Source organism: Jatropha curcas, chromosome 10 (genome assembly GCF_041381405.1).
Source record: "Jatropha curcas cultivar XTBG-Jc1 chromosome 10, XTBG_Jcur_1.0, whole genome shotgun sequence".
Taxonomy (NCBI): Eukaryota; Viridiplantae; Streptophyta; class Magnoliopsida; order Malpighiales; family Euphorbiaceae; genus Jatropha; species Jatropha curcas.
This window is the reverse complement of record NC_143160.1, coordinates 3,575,084-3,590,817: the sequence shown is the minus strand read 5'-3', so window position 1 is coordinate 3,590,817 and position 15,734 is coordinate 3,575,084. Positions and strand designations below refer to the sequence as shown.

Genomic DNA, 15,734 nt, shown 5'->3' with positions numbered 1-15,734 from the left:
TTGATACTGGGCCTGCTTTGAAAGTATTTCCTCGATCCTTTGCTACTCTCTCTAAATTGCTTATTCTCTCTCTAACAGAACCCACGTATGATTTCCTGAATCTCTAACTTTTATTTTGTCCTATCAAGCCTTCTTATGATATAACTAGTTACAAATATTCAGTATAAATATGAAACAATTAAGTTCAAATTGATGAAAAAATTACCAGTTGTATTTATACTTCATATTTGCATTTAAAGTAATCGCCAAAACTGAGATTTTACTAATGCCTAAAGTAGTGGTCCATTCTTAAAACTTGAAGCGAAAGAAACAGGAAAGCAATGATCTCTAACGCACGTTAAAAGGCCGTTTAAAAAGAGGGCCAGAAAACTGGAGCGACGAACGACGTTAAATGACGTCATTTTTTAAGAAGAAATAAGTTCTTTTTAAAGAAGGAACGGAAAGTACAGATAGCAAACGACGTTTTATCTTGAGCAAAGTCGTGGGTCGTTTCCAGGGGGCATCGGACTTGAATTTTTTGTACGACATGAATGACGGAAACGTGCGAACGAGGCACGTTTACTTTTTCCTACAAGTATTAACAGTGACCTATCCCCTTTGAAAAAAAAAAAAAAAAATTGTCGCTTTAAGAAACGACATTCATATATAGGTTTGGTTGTTTCGTTCTAGTTTATTAAACCACGCTCCTTTTCACCCATTTCCTTCGCGCTTAAACCGTTACTGCACAGTCGCGAACCTGAAAGCTTCTCCTTCAGCCTCAGGTAATTCCTTTTGCCCTTAGTTTGTTGCTTATATTTTCTACCATTCTAAATTTTTGCTTGTATTCTCGTTCTCTTCCTGCAAAGATGGTGAGATATTTTTTGCAGTGCGTCGTTTGATGAATTGCCTTTTTGAACTCGATTGATTGGTGCCTTTAGTCCACCTATTTAGCCAAAAAAAGGGGAAAATTGAAACGGAAGCACTGGGCAGGGGTTTATTGCGCATTGTTTAAAATAAACTTGAGGAATGCTTGTCGTTTGCTATATAATATAGGGTGTTTGATTGGTTTCACAATTATAATATGGAGTACAACACAGGGGTGCTTCTGCAGTATGTAGATTTCCTGCTCTTTTCATCTGCTTTAACAATCTAGGGCAACATAAAATTTCTGTTAAGATGGCCAACTGCTTTGCAGCATGAAACGCTTTCCCATTTGTTTTATGAATTGGTGCAACAAAAGCATAAAATTATCACTTTCTTTCTCTTTCTTGCATGCTGATTTGTGTAGTTGCATGACATTATTTTGATTATTTTTGGTAATGCATCTAGCAATTGGCTAGCTAGATTGCAGAATCCAAAAATGTATAAACCATTCTGATGTGCTAAAAACATGGTTTACATGGTGAAGCTCGTCAATCAAAGATTAAGGAGTTGTTTAGTGAAGAGAAAAAAATGTGGGCTTGTGTTTGTTTGTGGAGGATGATAGGTCTGCTGGAGAAAATAGACTCTTAATTCTGCTGTATGAGAAGCTCTTGGAGTCTGTATGATCTTTTTTTTCCCCTTGTGCTGATTTCTTCTTCATCCTTGCAGCCTGCTAAGGGCAGCTTCTAGATAGTTTGCTTGCTTATCAGCAGTAATAATTATTTTAAGTGGTCATTGTGTTTAAGGATTCTTTTTATTTTTCCTACTTACTTGTGAGAATTCATATTCTCTCAACCTTTCCTGGTCATAGTTTCACGTCTTTTCCTCCCTAATCATTTTGTTTATTAACTTTATTCTGCTTATGTTCGCCTTACTGATTCCTGGTTTTCATAATATTGACAGTTTCATCCAACAATGAGAAATGGAAGGTTGCAAGCCCCCTAATTGCCAAACAAACGGTATAGACTGAAGATAAGAAGATTCATTCTCTTCGGTCTAAACGTTTGTGTGCCCCAGTTCCTGATTTTCATGCCAGTGTGGTGTGAATGCACTGGAAGAATATAAGCTATGGACAAACTTTCTGGTTTTATATTTTTGTGTAATGGAAAAACAAAGCCAGAGTGTTACATGTACCGTGTTTTTGGGCTTCCGGAGGGACAAAAGGAAGTTGTAGAGAAGATCAAACCAGGGATGAGGCTTTTTCTTTTTGACTTTGAACTGAAGCTTCTCTATGGTCCATATGAAGCAAACTCTGTTGGAAAGCTGAACTTGGAACCTTCTGCTTTTGGTGGAAAGTTTCCTGCTCAGGTATTATTTATTTTTAGTGCACATATAAAACTGTGAGCTGTTGTTGTTTAAGATCTAAGCATAAGAAAAACAATTACCTTTCAACTTCCACACTTAATGATTTCTAAAAGTGCTTGAGGCATCATGCTGGTACATTACGATGATACACTTGTAGAGTTCAATTTCTATCTTCTTTTTTTTTTTTCCCTTTTTTGCACAGGCAACTCCTTTAGAAATTAAAAAGCATTAACCCAGTGATGGGCTCTTCAAAGATGCAAAGCAGGGTTCTATGAACATAAAATTGGTTGTTAAACAGTATGTGTTATGTGTATTTGGTACTGTGCCAATATGAGGCTTCAGGCTTTATCATCTGGCTTGCAATATCCTGTTGGGACTTTGTTCTGGGACTGCATGGGATGAATTTGTTTGGGAGACTGACCTGTTGCCATTTGTGTGACAATGAACTTAAGGTAATAAAAGGATCTTATCATAAGAATAGTGGCTAGCTAGAATGACTTTACATCTTGGAGGTTGGTGTCTTTCTAGAAATGCCGCTTAAAGGTTGTTTTTTATTCTATATTTTAATACCGTTGTGCCAAATAAAAAAAGGCAGTCAATTTATTTTATTATCATTTAGAGATTCTTTCCTGCTTGATATTTCTATCTTTTCTTTTTCTGTTTCCCCATTTCAGTTAGGTTGGAGTACACATCTCTTTGCAATCCACTTGAATGGATTTTAAGTCTCTTGACCATTTTCCTTTTGACCCTTTGCTCAGGTGAGCTTCAGAATTTGCAAGGATTATTTCCCTTTGCCTGAGAGCTACTTCAGACATGCTATCCAAGATAATTACCGTAAGGGAAAATTTAAACAGGAACTAGATGACCAGCAAGTAAGTTGCATTATCAAGTGTGATCACATGTAATTGAATTTTATCATTATTGGTAGGGATGTCTTCTGTTATTTATTTGTTGTACCTTTTAATCTAATAGCATTTGCTGTTGTTGTGCAGGTAAGGAGTCTCTTGTCGTTGTTTCGTCCACTTTTTCCATCTGGAGCAACACCTGTTCCTCCTAAATTGCCTAGTGTATCCATGCCGTTGGCAATACCGCTTCCATCCATAGAGAATCGGTTTCAGCCCCAAGGAACTCTCCCTTCACGAAATGCTCCATACGTAGCTGGGATGCAACTTGGTCATAACCCATCATTCTTGGAGTCTCAACATGCTCCATTGACGTTGCAAGGCCCACAATATCCTTGTTCTGGATCCTCAAGACAGGAACATCTATCAATGAAACTACAATCTCTGCTAGCTCCAACACTGTGTATGGAAGATCCATATGTTGCTATGATGCAGCATCATCATGCCCCACAAGCTTCAGTGAGTCATCATACTGACCAGAGGGTCTTACCAACACAACCTGCTTCATATGGAGCCAAGAGGAACATGGGCTATGGCCATCATACTATGGAGCCACAAACTCTACCAGTTCCAACTGCCTCATATTACTTCCCAGACGCTCAACAAGCATATTTGCAAGGGAACCCATACTACAGGTATTTTGTCCCCATATTAAATAGGGAAGTTAAATTTTGTATCTTGCAACCAAGCATACTAGTTTGAGGATCAAATCAGTTTTGATAATGGATTCTATAAGATGTATTTTTGTTTGATAAATTACACTGAGAATTGATCATAGTTGCGGGGCCTTCACATTGTAGGCATTTCAAAGTAATACATTTGATGTTTCAGGATGCATATGAATTTCTGAAGTTTAAGTTAATGAATGAAAAGCTAAGCAATCAGTATCTAAGCAAAGTATTCTAATGCTTTCATTCTCTACGTAATTCTGTACGAGGAAATCTTTTGAATCTTTACCTGCTTGCTTAGTTTTCAGAATAGCATGTCACGTAAAATGCATTTCTTTTCTTTTTCATTTGTTTTTATGGAACCTTTTTATATGAAAGTGATTTTTTAGTATTTCCAGTTATGGCAGGCATGGGCCTGGTGGAGAGACCTTTTATAACAATCAATACCTTGGCTCTACAAATACACATAATCAATTGTCCCAGAGGAAGCAAGGATTTATAATGCATCAGGAAAACACTGTTCAGAACTATGGTCTCAACTTGCCTGCAACTGCACATACTGTACAACATGTGCAATTGGACACCCAAGCATCAATGTCTGGACAGGCAATAGGGAATATTCCTATTCTTCCTTCATATTCACATGGTGAGGTCACTTCGACGCATTATCTTACAAGTTGAGTTTTGACCAGGCCCTCAATTTCCTGGAATATGATTTTGCCAGTTACATCTACTTTAATTTCATTACTCTACCAAACAGTGAAACTAAAGAACTCCTCCCTACCTTTAACATTAGATAGCTTATTGTGCCCCCAGCCCCCTATTGTAAATTTCCATATTCATGGGAGTTGATGTTTATACCTAGGAACTATGTAGCAATTTCTAGCAAGTAAATATATTAGTGGCCCAATTGTGGTTTTTGAAACTGAAAATCTCTACAGTACATTAATGGACCTTGACCAAGATACTGACTCAGCTTGACACAAGCCATTTTCTTCTCCTAGGTGAAGATGGAAGACTTTGGTCTCTTTAAGGACTTGACTTCAAATTAGTGCGTCAAGATTTATTTGGCCTTCTTTCCACTAGAAGCCAAAAATGAGATAGGAAATGAGATAATGTTCTAATCCAACATGAAGTTAATGACCTTAAGCCAGTCAGTGTAACTTCTAGTGGTTGACTCCTGACCTTTGTGCTCATTGACTCTGACAATTTTGGAAACGTCAAACAACCTTAACCTGCATTACCTGTTCACTTGATTTGCTGATCAGTGCAAGAATATTGCAGGGGCTTATATCTGAATGATATTTCCTCACTAGATTTGAAGTTATGATTAGATAATAAGTGGGCCATATATGCCGTGGGCAATGCTTCTGACTGAAGAATTAATCCATCCATTTATCCCACCATGCAATATTATTGTTGTTAAATGGCAAATGGGGTCAAGTTATTATGTTATGCTTTTAGGGTATTAGTAGTTAGCATGATACTGATTTGGACACCCTATCTCTCACAGATGCTTTAGCTGTATCTTGTCATGTCTGCTGTCTCCCTCCTTTTCCATATTTAAAATTTAATTTAGATTGAGAAAAAGTAAACAGGAACTTCATTGTTGGCTTAGCTTGTGGCCCCAATTTCAATTTGTTGTCCATCTCCCTAATGCTTGCCTCTTAGCAAGCACAACCTCATTCTCATTGACTTCCAGCGGCAAATGCTTGCATGCTAAAACATTTTAACTTGCCCTTTACTCGTGCTCATAGAAAACCACAAAGAAGAACAAAAGTCATGCATTGCACCTCATCATTGTCTTGTATCCTAATTGTCCAAATTAGCTGCCAACAAATTAGAACCTATTGATATAGCCTTTTATTTTGGGGTGTGGCCTCAAATTATTTTACTTGACATAGCCGCAAACCTATTGTCTTAACACTAAGTACAGCGGAGGGTTCATTTTTGTTGTCTATTTGTTGTTCCAACAATATGATTATCGTTTACGCTTTACATTTTATCATGAGCTTGCAAAAGAGATGTAGTAGTGGACACTGTACATGCCATTGCTATTATTCTCTCCTCTCTTCTTTTTAATTAATCATGAGACTTAAATATGAAATCTCATAATTTTGAAGGCTTTGAGTTGTAACTCATTGATATACATCTCCTATTTTAAGGTCCAACACGCAGGCAATGTGTGCGGCGTGGGTTTTTTGGTGTGACTTGGAAGTTATCTGTTCGAGCTATTGAACCAGTCACTGTAAATGTAGGGGAAAAGAATACATACGTTAACTTTTCTCAGAACCTATATTTAATATGAGATATTCCATGCATGAAATATGTTAATTAAAAAATAAATAAATAAATAAAACTATGTCATGTCTGCTTGTGAAGAATTTTTCTTCATTTTAGTTTCCGGTTACTGAGAAGGGGAGATGCAGGGTTAAATAGTTTTTTTTTTTTTTGTTTACTCGTATATTTTTATGTCTAAATCGAGAATGATATTTAAATAATAATTAACAGTCTTCTCGCTAGTTATGGAATCGGAATCCTAAGTTTGATGAATAAAATGATTAAATATTGGTGATTTGGTACAGTTTTCAGGTGAGGGTTCCACTAATTGCACCTATTATGAATCAAGACATGTGATTAATATTTAATTTATGATTTTAATGGATGGTTTTGAACTTCCTATTGTAATAAGAGTCTCTGCTTTTCTATCTATATTTTAAAGACCTGGAAAAGGTGAAGTCATTTTAAAATAAGTTGCAAAGATTATTGTATTGACAAATTGAGTTTTTCCCATTACTTTTTTTTTTCTTTTTTACAATAGACATTATAGTTAACTATTTTAATGGCCCACTTAGGTATAAAATAACACAAATTGAGTAATTTCCTTTGGAAACCATAAGCTTCATGTTAAATTAATTTTTAACCTTCTCAAAAAAAAAAAAAAAAAAAAAAATTTGCACCTCTTAATTTTAATTAAATCTTATACTAGAACTTTGAAAATTTATATTTTAACTAATAAACTTAAATAATTTTCTATCACAAATATACCTATTTTAGATTAAGATAGCATCTGTTTGGGAAGATTGATTAGGTCAGGATTTCATTTCTATAAATGAATTTAAAATATAAAATTTATTTGGAAATAAATTCTAGTGTTAATGAATTTTTATGTTTAGTATGAATAATTTAAAACGTGTAATTCAATTAAATTCTGCATAATCATGTATGAAATAAATTTATAATTGAAAATCTATTTGCATTTATTTACCAAAATATCATTGAAATATTAATTTCACAAAAATAAATAATAAATACCCATTATATTTATGGTATGCTATATATTTTTTTATATTTTTATTAAAATAAAGATATTAAATAAAAACAACACTAATAAAATTATTACATTTAATTTAATTATAAATATGTATATTTAACTTAAATCTCTCACATCAATAGTAATAGTAAAAATTTACCAATCGCCAATTGCCAATCGGTCCATTTCACGCCGTCGGCTATTTACCGAGCAATCGTCGGAGCCAATTTCTGTCTTTCATTAGTCAGTCAAACTTCAAGTCGTTGAAGCGCGTTAATCGGTCATAAGTCCAAAGACGGTTAATTTTTTCCTTGCCCACTCACTTTGTGCGAACTCAGGGTTAAACAAGTAAATTCGAGCAAGGTATATAGAATCTTTGAGCTACTATTCATGCCACATGGCATAATATAAATGGTTTATTTGATGAAACCTCAGATCCATCTAGATTCCAGCCCGTAGGTGATCAGAACGTACAGTCTTCTCTGCATCTAGGAAATACCATATCAGTAATCACGTTACGTACCAAATGCGCGTTTGTGTCTTTGTGCTCTCGACAAACGCGTTTTGTTTTTTTAAAAAAGTACTGCAAACGGATAGACCAAGACAGGACCAGGGAGAGAGGGAGGGACCCGCAAATGCATCAAACTTCACTAACTACACAATTCACAGATTGGATACTCTGTTTTTCTCTTTCTTCCTTACTGCCATTTTCTATTTTCTTTTGTTTATTTTTTCTTTTTAGTTTTCGTTTTCTACTATAATTGGATATTTTTTTATCGTACTACGCATATATATATTTGGGAGCTAAGCTGCTGAGTTGTGTTTAGAACCGGTGGGATGGGGAATTGTTGCTCGGACGAAGCCGGCGGGAGGGCTGCCGTCGGTGGTACGGGTACTGCTTCCGCCGGCCATACCACTACTGCTAATGACGCTATTGATTACTACCTCAAGTCTCGTGGCTTCCGTGGCATGTTCTTTCAAATCGAGGTAGTTACTAGTTTTTGACTCTTTAAGTATTTTCGGTTATTTCGTTAATAAGCTTGGATGAGGTGGTTTGAAGGTTGGTTCGGTGTAATTGGATCGGAAGCTGCAAGTAGTTATATTCTACTACTAATAAGGTTTTTGGAGTACATTTTGGAGTTGTAATTAGCTGAATCGGAAATCTAGATGTATAGGAGCGGCGTTCTATATCTCCATGTAGCGCATTGTGTAACCAAATAGAAACGGAAGATATCAAGCGGAGTGGCGTTCGGAATTTTTTATTCTTACTATTTTTGGATAGATAGCGTGGTTTTGATATAATTATCAATTTGATTACTCATGTAATAGGATAATTGTTTGATTGTTTAGCATACAAAAATTTATTTTAATTGAAATAACCTTCCGAGCTATCAAGTTTGGAGTAGAACTATAATTAACTTACTAAATTATGATTTTTCTTTAAATTAACGACGACAAATTTGGGGTGGAGTCTAATGTATTAGCATGTCAAGCTCACTTTGTGATAGCAAGGAAAACTTGTTACGCATTCATTTTCCAAAGTATTTTCGTTATTTCAATCTACGCATTGATTTCGTCTTTAGCTTACTCTTTGCATGTTTTGACCCCTTCCTGTAAAACCCGTATATATGCAGCTATCATTTTCTGCTACAAATTTGCGGGACCGGGACGTGCTATCCAAGGTTTGTTGCCTTTCTTCTAATTGCATTTTGATTGATAATTTTTTTCCTGTGCTACTGATGGATATGATGAATTTATAGTTTGTCATAAAAATTACTTGTTTAATCTTTAATATGCAGCCGTGTAATTTCCCTTGAAAAAAACTCTCACTTTTCAACTGACACAGGATTTTATTTGTTGGGAGCTCTTGGCCTTTTGCATTTCAATGCAAAGTTTACTTGATATTCTGTTATAGTGGACCTTTGAATAATTTTGAGATATTAAATTGGATGGAAGAATTCAGAAGTTCTATGACGATTTCACATGTTTGATGGATGGAGGGAACTAATTGTCTTGCGTCCCAAGCTCATCACTGGTTCTAGTGTAACATGAATGGAATGTGCTTGTACATTTGGGCCAGAAGCCTAAATCTATGTTTTAGCAGCCTAGCTAATTGCTAAAAAAAGAACAACTGTTCAGTTAATATTTGATGCTGTGTTGGAGGAAATTATTAGTTCTACAAGGCACTATAAAACATTGTTCTGTGACTCTCAGTAAAAAAGCTAAGATATCATATTATATGAAGACCGCAAGGTAACATATGTGAGAATTATCCAAATCTTCATCTTGGTTTGGCTTTTATTTCCATTTTTCATGTCCTATATAGACCTAAGAAGAAGTTCTGCCACATTATTGTACTAGTTACCCTTAACATAACACCAGATATATATTCTGGAGCTCATTTGTCTCTAACATGATGCTCTATCTCATGATATGGCCCTTGAATATGGATTTTATTAATTATTTATTATAGAAACTATAGGTGCATTATGACTTGTCACTGCTACTTATCGAGCAAGCACCAAAGATAAAAAGAATGTTGGCATTGGCTTAATCACCATAACCTCATGTTTACTCAGTTGCCATTCAAAATTTAACTCCAGATTTATTAATATTTTAGGAATTATCTTTTGTTTTTCCCTCTCGAGTTTGAATCTTCGGGAATTTGTTATTGAACTTATAGGTGGTTGTCCAACAAGAGAAGCTGTATGTAAACTCCTTTTGTGCAGACATTTTATGGCAATAGCTTTTAAGTGTTGTCCATTGCATGAGATTCTAATATACTCATTGAGGGCCGAATGCCGTCTCATTTTGTTTTTATTTTATCATTTTTTTCATATGATGATTGCATTGAGTCCTCATAAGAATCTGAAGTCAGCTTGGAAAGCTAATCTTCTGACTTTTGTTTTTCTGGGAGGAAAACCTGAAGTTGCTGTGCCCATTATCTGGACTTGATTATAAGAAAAGAGCTATATCACTAATATTGAGATCATTATTTTTGTACACTCTTAAATTGTGCAATTGCCCAAATGTTTTTTCACTGTTCTGTATCTTTTGTTTCTTATCGTATAAGTTTTATTTGCTTTAGAGTGATCCTATGGTGGTTGTTTATACTAAAGGAAGAGATGAACCACCAACAGAAGTTTTCCGCACTGAGGTAGTTCTTAATTCATTGAATCCCACATGGATTACGAAATACTCTATCACGTTCCAATTTGAAGTTGTACAAACTTTGCAGTAAGTTCAGAATGTGAAACTCATATTTTTCTCAACCAAATATGTACTTTATTGGTTTGACTATGAATTAATTGTGCAATTTACCACAGGTTTCATGTATATGATGTTGATACGCAGTTTCACAATGTAGACGTAAAGGTATATTTTTATTGTTGTGTTTTCTCTTTATTCTGTCCTTGTTATTGAAATGGAAATTGTTGTGGACGTCATGTTATCATGAAATGTATGTGAAACTATAATCTAGCTGCTCAAATTAAGTCCATTCATAAGATTTCTAAAAAAAAAATCTTAAGATGCAACTTAAAGATTCTGTGTTTCCTTTTTTTTTTTTTTTTTTTCCTTTGATGATATGTCTGCTTTGTAAAATATACTGACCTATTTAATGTCATTTTTATTCTATCAAATTGGTGATTGTGAAGCCAACTTCATTGATTTGAATCATGAGCATGAGATAGATGAATGATCATTAATATGAGTGATATTTTTTCTTCCTTTTTCTTTGGAGAAGACCTATATATGGACTTAGTCTGACATAAGGTGAGTGTCTTTGTGCCATAATTTAGTTTTTGTTGCTTGTTCTTTGTGGATGTAATGTAAGTTTGCAGAACATGTTAAGCTATGTGAAAATGTTATATGTAGAACAAAATCTGTTGAACATTCTTAAAGATGGCTAAATTTTCTTTACATCAGGTGATATTAATTTGGCATTTTTAGACATGAATTAGCAAATGTTGGGGTAATTTCCTGTGATTTATCTTTCTACTGATTATGGCCTCCCCAAGTGATTACTGTTTAAGTTACAATGTAGTTTTATATGCATGTACTACTTGAATATCAAGAGAATAAATTCAATGAAAAATATTTTCCAATTAACTCTGCTGAAAGAGTTCTGTTACTATCATTTCAGTGAATAAATAACAAATGATTTAACAAATGCAGATGCTCAAGCTAGATGAGCAACAATTTCTCGGTGAAGCATCTTGTGTTTTGTCTGAGGTATAACATTCTGCTTTCTTGTAGAATTATTAATGAATGAGAACTTTTATGTCAGTTTACTGAGATGTGGAAATCCCTGTAATTTTAATTTATCCAGAGAGACTTTTACATTCCATGATCAAAGCTGAGATCTCATTCTACATTGGGTAGACCATGAGTCCATGATAAAATGTAATGTAATAAAGAAATGAAGAAGAATAATGAAGAGGAAATCATTACATTACATTACATTCCATTACACTCTATTGTAGTCTTAACAAACATGTTGTAAGCATTTTCAGTTCTCAGTAACCAGGATCCATATATAACATTTAAATCATTGTACTGAAATTCATTTTGAATTGATTAATAATCTATAATATTGTCTCTGTCTGTCAAGATTGTGACCAGACCAAATCGAACGCTGACTTTAGATCTTGTACACAAAGATTCTACAATATCAAGCCAACCCCGATGTGGGCAGCTTGTTGTGCATGCCGAGGAATGCATTAGCTCAAAGACTACAACACAGATGACATTAAGGTGTTCGGATTTGGAACACAAGGATCTGTTCTCAAGAATTGTATGGATTACTAATTTGTATTTCTAATTATTCTGTATGATATTTTATGAGAAAGATTTATAATTTTTGGTGCATATTTTATCTGCAGAACCCTTTTCTGGTAATCTCAAAAACTGTCGAGAGTGGGATGCCCATTCCAGTGTGTAAGACAGAAGTCCTGAAGAATGATCACAGCCCAGTATGGAAACCAGTGTTTTTGAATATTCAACAAGTTGGAAGCAAGGTAAAAACAATTATTTGCTTTCAGGTTGTGATTCTGCATTACCTGGTAAAAATCCAACATCCTGTTGTTCAGGCATACCATTTTCAGAAGAAAAAGTGAAAAACAAAAAACGGAAAATGAAATTTTTAAGCATGCTTTTTTGGATTGTGGAACTTTTGATTGGTTATTTCCAATGGACATGCCTTGATTGGAATGCTAAACAATAAATTGGTCCTTCCATTTCTTTGCACTCTCTTTTTCATCGTAAAATTCCATGAGACGGAAATGGGATGTAACATTTTCTGAAACAAAATGTATTTGGAGTTCTGAATTGGCAAACAGATTTAAAAGTTCAGATTTTATTTTATCATAATCATTGGTTTTGATTTGTGCTGAATCACCTGTTATTGGTGAAGTTCTCAATTTTCCTTTATAATTTAACCTGCAGGATAGTCCATTGGTGATAGAATGCTACAACTTTAATAGCAGTGGCAAACATGATTTGATTGGGTAGACAGAGAGCTCCCTTTTCTTCTTTGATTTCTTTTGCTCAACTCTTTCTGCCTAAATGTTGATGTTGCTTCCATGGTTTTGTTAATTCACAGAGAAGTTCGAAAATCCTTAGCAGACTTGGAAAAGCTTTGTTCTACTGGGGCTGGTCAAAATTTATTTTTACAAACAGCTGTTGGGCATGATCACAGCAAGGTTCGATTATATAAGCATATTAGTTTGAATACTGAGGCTTTCTGTCTTTAGCTTAAACTTCTCAAGTGTGCAGGCACTAAAGAGCCAGCTATTTGTGGATAATTTTTCCGAAAGCATTCAATATACTTTTCTGGATTATTTGAAAGGAGGATGTGAACTGAACTTCATGGTGGCCATTGATTTCACAGGTACATGTCTTTTTAACTTAGTGTAGAATTAAAATGCCTGAATTTTTTTTTGCTACAGATTAAACTATCTTGCTCTTAACAACTTTGATCCTATAATGAAAATTATTTTTTGTTCTTTTGGTTTTACTTAGGTCCTGAATTATACATAAGCATTCTTGTGTTTTATTTTATGCTCGCTAGCTTCCTTTCGGCTCTGCCATTTCTTCTTATTTCATCTCTTGATTTGCAAAACTTGAACTGCAAAATGATCCAAATTGCTTATCATTACATATGGGAATTCAGTAATGATCCAAACGGCTTACCATTAAACATGGGGATTTGTTATATTTCATCCATAACCATTCTTTTGACATGACTGGTGGGTTATAAGTTCCCTAATATGCTATTAATGCTTTTCATTTTCATCTTCAGCTTCAAATGGAAATCCCCGCCTTCCTGATTCCTTGCATTATATTGATCCTTCAGGGCGGCCAAATGCTTATCAGCAAGTAAGAAATTCTTGCCTTCCATATTTAATTTATTTTTTTATAGCTATTATTAGTGGCCAAAATACAAACAACACTAACACAAAGAAGAACAAACAGAAATTACAGATAGAGAGGAAAAGAAGTGAGACGCTATAAAACTTTTACATGGGTCTATGAGGTGCCCAAGTCCAAAATGCCACTTACATTATTTTTGCATTTGAACTGTGAAGGAGAAAATTACAATGTCCTTACAAAGTCTATGGCTTTTCCCTTTTTTTACAGACATGTAGGGGAAAACCTGCAATTACAAAATTACTTTCATTATTAAAATCGCATCATGTTTTGCCCCTCTAACCGAAAACCCCTTCACCCAATGCTTAATTATATTCTCTAAATATGAACCACAACCTAACATGGGAATTTGTATTCAAGCAATTCTAACATGTTTATTTTGCATCCAGGCAATCCTAGAAGTTGGAGAAGTGCTGCAGTTTTATGATTCAGACAAGCGCTTTCCTGCCTGGGGATTTGGAGCACGGCCAATTGATGGTCCCGTGTCTCATTGTTTTAACTTGAGTGGAAGTACTAATCACTGTGAGGTGAAATACCTAGCACTTGTTTTATCATCCCTGATGTTCCTACTTGTACTCACTGCATGCCTATTTATTAAGCATCATATCTCTCAGGTTGAAGGAATCCAAGGAATTATGACATCATATACTAGTGCTCTCTTCAATGTTTCTTTAGCAGGTCCTACGCTTTTTGGACCTGTGATAAGCAATGCTGCACACATTGCTGGCCAGTCTATTGCAAATGGAGGGAAAAAATACTTTGTTTTGTTAATAATTACGGTTAGTGTTTTTTCTCTGTCTAACATGATTATCAAATTCCATATGATGAAATTTAGTAGCAATTTCCACTAGTAAAATTTCCACCTTTTTAAATTCTTGCACCGATTATTTGCTCTGGATATGTTGAATGCACCACTTTTAATTTGTGCACTATTATTGGCGTCTTTAGGATGGAGTTGTAACAGATCTCCAGGAAACCAAAGACGCCATAGTGAAGGCATCTGACCTACCATTGTCAATCCTCATTGTGGGAGTTGGAGGAGCTGACTTCAAAGAAATGGAGGTATCTCTCGGACGCCACTTTGAATATTTCCATTTCCATGCTGGAATATGTGATTATACAAGTTATAATGTTTTCTTTACATTCTAGATGCTGAAGTAGAAACCCAATTATCTTATTGAATTCCTCAAGATTTCTGAAGTTTTTACTGTTGTTACACAGATTTTAGATGCTGATAAAGGAGAAAGACTGGAAAGTTCTACCGGACGTGTTGCTTCACGTGATATAGTTCAGTTCGTACCATTTCGAAGTATTCAAAGTAAGAAATTTTATTATTCTGACAAATGAAAGGTCAACGATTAGTTTCAGTTCATTGGTAACACATAATAATATATTTGCAGGTCAACAAATTTCTGTGGTTCAAGCACTTCTAGCTGAATTACCAACCCAGTTTTTAACCTATATGCGATCCAGGAATATTCAACCAAATATTTGATTTGTAAAGTTGTACATATGGAAATTAATTGTCACTGTGTGGATTTCATGCAATGATTTTCCTTTTTTAAGGCCGTGGTGCCAAATGCAATCATGGTTTGTAGGTAATGAGAGGCCTCATCGTCATCTTTCTGGAAGAGGTAATATATGCAATTTTCACAGGTTTATCAATTCAACGAGACCTCATGGCAATTGGCTAGGGTTAGCTGCACCGTCTTTTGTCATGTTCATAAGGGCTGGACAAATTTTAAATTGTTGCCAGCTTGAAATGGTGGCAGCTCTTCTTTGCTCAGAACAGATTGAAATGGTGGCTTTTCTAGAGTTACAATCAGGTTATAGAACAATCATGGAAGAACTGATGCACTGAAACCAGCTAATGAACGATCAGAGAACACCCTACTCTTTGTAAGAAGGGGGAACTGAGTGGCCACCCTTACCCTTATCTTGCATAGCAAAAAAGAAAAATGTTTTGCTTTCATTGATGCCTTTTGGCGATTTGTAGTCCAAATATTTCTTGTTTTTGTCCTAAATCCACATACATTGTTCAGTTTGAAAATGATCCACTAATTTCTGTTCCACGCCTTCTTCTGTCTCCCTTAACTTTCTTTTTAATGTCATTTTTCCCTCAGTTCAATCTTTCTGAAAGTCCTTATTAATTCATACTGCTCCTTCAAAGGTTTAATTATATTATTCTAATCTTGAGGGACATTTTTCTGTTTTAGT

At 34.9% G+C, this 15,734-nt stretch overlaps 2 protein-coding genes across 7 annotated transcripts; both read left to right on the top strand.

Moving 5' to 3' along the window:
• The first annotated feature begins 222 nt into the window (after positions 1–222).
• On the top strand, positions 223–6,350 carry LOC149492939 (uncharacterized). Of its 6 annotated transcripts, none has more exons than XM_089715641.1 (6): positions 223–761; positions 1,804–2,208; positions 2,964–3,077; positions 3,198–3,742; positions 4,165–4,421; positions 5,941–6,350. In XM_089715641.1, the coding sequence occupies exons 2-6, from the start codon at positions 1,969–1,971 to the stop codon at positions 6,081–6,083; spliced, it is 1,299 nt and encodes a 432-aa protein (XP_089571767.1). In that variant the 5' UTR covers positions 223–761; positions 1,804–1,968; the 3' UTR covers positions 6,084–6,350. The 6 variants fall into 6 exon arrangements, with proteins under 6 accessions (XP_089571767.1, XP_089571769.1, XP_089571771.1 ...); XM_089715643.1 differs by having other exon boundaries at positions 224–761; positions 4,183–4,421; XM_089715645.1 differs by having other exon boundaries at positions 230–761; positions 5,954–6,350.
• A 1,323-nt stretch (positions 6,351–7,673) lies between these two features.
• On the top strand, positions 7,674–15,589 carry BON1 (Calcium-dependent phospholipid-binding Copine family protein). Its single transcript, XM_020685046.3, has 16 exons — positions 7,674–8,075; positions 8,723–8,770; positions 10,177–10,325; positions 10,415–10,463; positions 11,265–11,321; positions 11,701–11,883; positions 11,972–12,106; positions 12,534–12,595; positions 12,691–12,790; positions 12,864–12,978; positions 13,390–13,466; positions 13,907–14,044; positions 14,132–14,296; positions 14,466–14,579; positions 14,739–14,835; positions 14,918–15,589. Exons 1-16 carry the CDS (start codon positions 7,926–7,928, stop codon positions 15,010–15,012), a joined length of 1,734 nt encoding a protein of 577 aa, XP_020540705.2. The 5' UTR covers positions 7,674–7,925; the 3' UTR covers positions 15,013–15,589.
• The last annotated feature ends 145 nt before the right edge of the window (positions 15,590–15,734 follow it).

What these genes read in the sequence shown, in the direction of transcription:
- LOC149492939 (XM_089715641.1), top strand. Translation starts at nt 1,969, where the DNA reads ATGGACAAACTTTCTGGTTTTATATTTTTGTGTAATGGAAAAACAAAG. An exon ending in GTGGAAAGTTTCCTGCTCAG is followed by an intron (nt 2,209 to 2,963) that starts GTATTATTTATT and finishes CCCTTTGCTCAG; the next exon opens with GTGAGCTTCAGAATTTGCAA. An exon ending in CAAGGGAACCCATACTACAG is followed by an intron (nt 3,743 to 4,164) that starts GTATTTTGTCCC and finishes GTGATTTTTTAG; the next exon opens with TATTTCCAGTTATGGCAGGC.
- BON1 (XM_020685046.3), top strand. Translation starts at nt 7,926, where the DNA reads ATGGGGAATTGTTGCTCGGACGAAGCCGGCGGGAGGGCTGCCGTCGGT. An exon ending in TTCACAATGTAGACGTAAAG is followed by an intron (nt 10,464 to 11,264) that starts GTATATTTTTAT and finishes TAACAAATGCAG; the next exon opens with ATGCTCAAGCTAGATGAGCA. An exon ending in TTGGGCATGATCACAGCAAG is followed by an intron (nt 12,791 to 12,863) that starts GTTCGATTATAT and finishes TCAAGTGTGCAG; the next exon opens with GCACTAAAGAGCCAGCTATT.